A 3,367-nucleotide genomic window follows, 5' to 3' on the forward strand; every position below is an offset into this window, starting at 1 on the left:
CCCCCTTCGAGATGGTCGCGGGCGACGAGCGCTTCCTGGCTGAGGCCCGGCTCCTGGACCTGTCCGCGCTGGACGCCTGCCACCACCAGGTGAAGGCGTGGCCCACGGGCTCCCCGGCACCGCGTCTGCTGGCAGCCCCGGGGTGCGTCTCCCAAGGCCCTCGCGGCTGCCCCGCTCCTTGGGTCTGCGCCGGGAGGGAAACCGAGTCACGGCGCTTTTGCTGCCCACAGGTCGTGGCCCGGCTCCGCTCATCCTGCGCCGACATGACCGAGGAGGAGGTGGCCAAGCTGGGGGTGTCGCTCTTCAACTGCCAGGCCGGCGCCGAGGGGCGCCGCACCTACCCCTGCACCGCCGGCATGGTACGGGGGCCCGCCGGGGCAGCCGGGTCGAGACCCTCCGTCTGCACGGGGGCGGTGGAGCCCGTTGCGCCCCCGGCTCCGTACCATAACCCTGCCTGGCCCCCTGTCCCGCAGAGCCTCGCGGCGTGCACGTCCGACATGGACCCTGACACCTGGAACGCCTACCACATCGTCAGCAACCGGGCCCGCGCCGTCTGCTACGCCACCCGCCAGCTGCAGTTCAGGAGCCGGACAGAGCAGACGGTCAACGCGCTGGTCTCCACAGCCGCCGGGCAGCTGGAGGCCATGAGGTTGCTCAAGGTGGGTGTCCCAGCAAGGACCTGACATGCCGGGCAGCTGGGGTGACACGGGCCTTGGGTCCAGAGTGTGGCGGGCTGGCACGTGCAGAGCCTGGGGCAAGGGGAAGCACAGCTTGCCGGGCAGGCCGGAGGTGCTGGGCGCTGGGTGCGGCAGCCCAGGCTGGGGCTGGGCTGGGCCAGTGCTCCTGCTGGCACCAACCCGCAGGGTCCTGGCTGGAGGGTCTTGCCCCCGCGTTCACACTGCACTCAGCGCAGGAAGGGATTTCCCCCCAACTCAGACTGGTGCGCACTGGGGGGAAATCCCTTCCGTTACTGGTCTTCCTCTGTAACGGGGGCACGGCCTGGGCTTTCTGGAGGGGACATTAACAGCTTTTTACACAAGCAGGACATTGGAGGCTGCGGCTGTCTCAGCCCCAAAGGACCTTCTGTGCCCCAAGGCTTGCACGCTGCCTACCTGACGTGCAGTTGGTCCAATAAAAGATATCGCCCCAACACCCTGGCTTCTCCCATACTCTCTCAACCCCATTCGACTTGGGGCACTCTCCAAAAATACCGGCTCTTTGCTTTCACCCCATGTCTGACAACGAACAAGTCCTAGAGCAATTCTTCTGTTGCAAACAGCCCAGTGATCCCACAGCAGTGCAGAAGAGTTTGGACGCGGGAGTGCAGCAAGGGAGGTCGAGGTTGGATGTTAGGAAGAACTTTCTCACGAGGAGGGTGGTGAAGCGCTGGGACAGGCTCCCCAGAGCGGTGGGGGAGTCTCCATCCTTGGAGGTGTTTAAGACCCAGGTAGACAAAGCCCTGGCTGGGATGATGTAGTTGGGGCTGGTCCTGCTTGGAGCAGGGGGTTGGACTAGATGTGACCTCCTGGGGCCCCTTCAACCCTTGTTTTTTATAATTCCTGTTTGAAATAGTTTCATAGTTTCTAGGGTTGGAAGGGACCTGAGCAGATCGTCAAGTCCGACCCCCTGCCGTGGCAGGAAAGAGTACTGGGGTCAAACAACCCCGGCTAGGTGATTGTCTAGCCTATCTCCTGGTTTACCTTGTGAATCACGTGTCGGTGTTTTGCAGAGCTACCAGATGTGCAGGTAAAGGTGTGATGGGATCCAATGCACAATCCACACGGTCACACTTCCTGCCATGCCACATGTGCCAGAGGTGTGTGATTGTGGCCAGAGGCGTGACTGTAGGGTTGAGCCTCCCATCACGCCTTACTGCTAGTGCAGGGCGGGCTTGGTTTTTGCATCAGACCTGCCGTGGACTGGGTCAGACCTGAGGCAGAGGCCGTGCCCCTCACTCCCGTGCTTAATAGCTACTGATGCCCTGTTCCTCCAAGAACATGTCTCATACCTTTGAACCTGGCTGAACTCAGAGCTTCCACCACCTCTGGTGGCGACAAGCTCCACGTTTTAATGACATGCTGGAGGAAAAAGACCTTCCTGTTGTCACAATCCCAGGCTCCTCCTGTACCTGCAAGCTCCTGCAGCTGGGAGCTCCCTCAGCTGATTTGGGTGGGGGGCCCCCAGCCACAGGAGGACATGGTGCTCCCCTACAGTTGAAAAGACCCATCAGTGGAGGGGGCTCGTGGGCATGGGGCAGCACCTGGCCACTAGTTCAAGTAATGGAGCCAGCGACAAAGTTGTTACCTGTTTTTTGCGGAACACCTTTGTGGCTTGTTCCTTGGTTTACAGCGCCATTAATGGCTGTAACGTGCGGCCGAGTTGCAACCCAAGATGTAATTTTTAGTTAATGGCATCTCGAGTGTAACGCGTGGCAGGGGCTTGACAGTGGTGATACTGTGGCACCCCAGCGTGCTACAGCGCCCCGGTTGAGCATCACCGCCCTGGTCCATCCCAGCTGCCATACTGCTCCTACCCAACTACGAGGTAAAGCAAGGCATGCTGGGATTGGTAGGCTACCCCCAGCCATGCTTCTGCCCCCCATGGGTAGCCCTGCCTTCCTCGCAGGGCTCTGAGCTGGCCCCACGTCTCCGGCAGGACGGGCAGGAGGAGCTGAAGGATCTGACGGAGGAGTCCCTGCAGCGGGTGGTCCGTGGCCAGCACGAGCTGCTGGCGGAGCAGGAGAGGCTGCAGGGCAGCCAGGAGCAGATGGCATCCTCCCTCCGCGGCAACCTGGAGCAGCTAGCCCAGGAGGAAGCCCTGATCGCTAGTGGGCAGCAGCAGGTGGCTCAGCTCATCGAGGGCATCGCCAGGAAGATGGGTGAGCACAGGCGGCTCGTGGCACGCTGCATTGTCCCATGCATGGCACCCGCTGGCCAGCCGGCAATCCCCATGGCCTGGAGCTCCCGTGGGAGGTCCGGAAGGGGGCCCCAAGGTGCTGCTGGTCCCGGCGTGACCCTCCCTGGGCCGCAGGAGCTGGCTGGAGGCTCCTTATCCCAGGTGTAGCTGAGCATGGGGTGGGGCCTGACGGGGGTCCTGCCCCCCTCTGCCCCCCAGAGAACATGAGCATCCACCTGGGCGAGCAGGACGTGGAGCTGCAGGAGGGGCACCGGGCCGTCCTGGCCGACCTCGGCCGCGTGCAGAGCCGCACCCAGCAGGTCTACGCCAAAATCGGTACCAGGACAGGAGGGGCACGGGCTGGATGCTCCAAGCTGGGACTGTGGCAGCTGGCATGGGCAGTCTCCACCATCTCTCCCTGCCTTGGGACCCCTTGGCCCTGCCCTGGATGGGACCCCCCCCCCCCCCCCCC

General features: G+C 63.0%; 1 protein-coding gene across 1 annotated transcript in view; it reads left to right on the plus strand.

Moving 5' to 3' along the window:
• Positions 1-2: 2 nt before the first annotated feature.
• LOC109299173 (protein brambleberry-like) overlaps positions 3-3,367 on the plus strand; it is a gene marked incomplete at its 5' end in the record, with an annotated part of 7,099 nt that continues 3,734 nt past the window's right edge. The window contains 5 exons of the mRNA XM_019519737.1: positions 3-89; positions 231-359; positions 474-659; positions 2,656-2,878; positions 3,115-3,231. Coding sequence (XP_019375282.1) covers positions 3-89; positions 231-359; positions 474-659; positions 2,656-2,878; positions 3,115-3,231 — 742 coding nt within the window. The remainder of the gene's footprint in view (positions 90-230; positions 360-473; positions 660-2,655; positions 2,879-3,114; positions 3,232-3,367) is intronic.

Source organism: Gavialis gangeticus, unplaced genomic scaffold (assembly GCF_001723915.1).
Source record: "Gavialis gangeticus isolate Ggan-Ray unplaced genomic scaffold, GavGan_comp1, whole genome shotgun sequence".
In the NCBI taxonomy this organism is placed as follows: domain Eukaryota; kingdom Metazoa; phylum Chordata; order Crocodylia; family Gavialidae; genus Gavialis; species Gavialis gangeticus.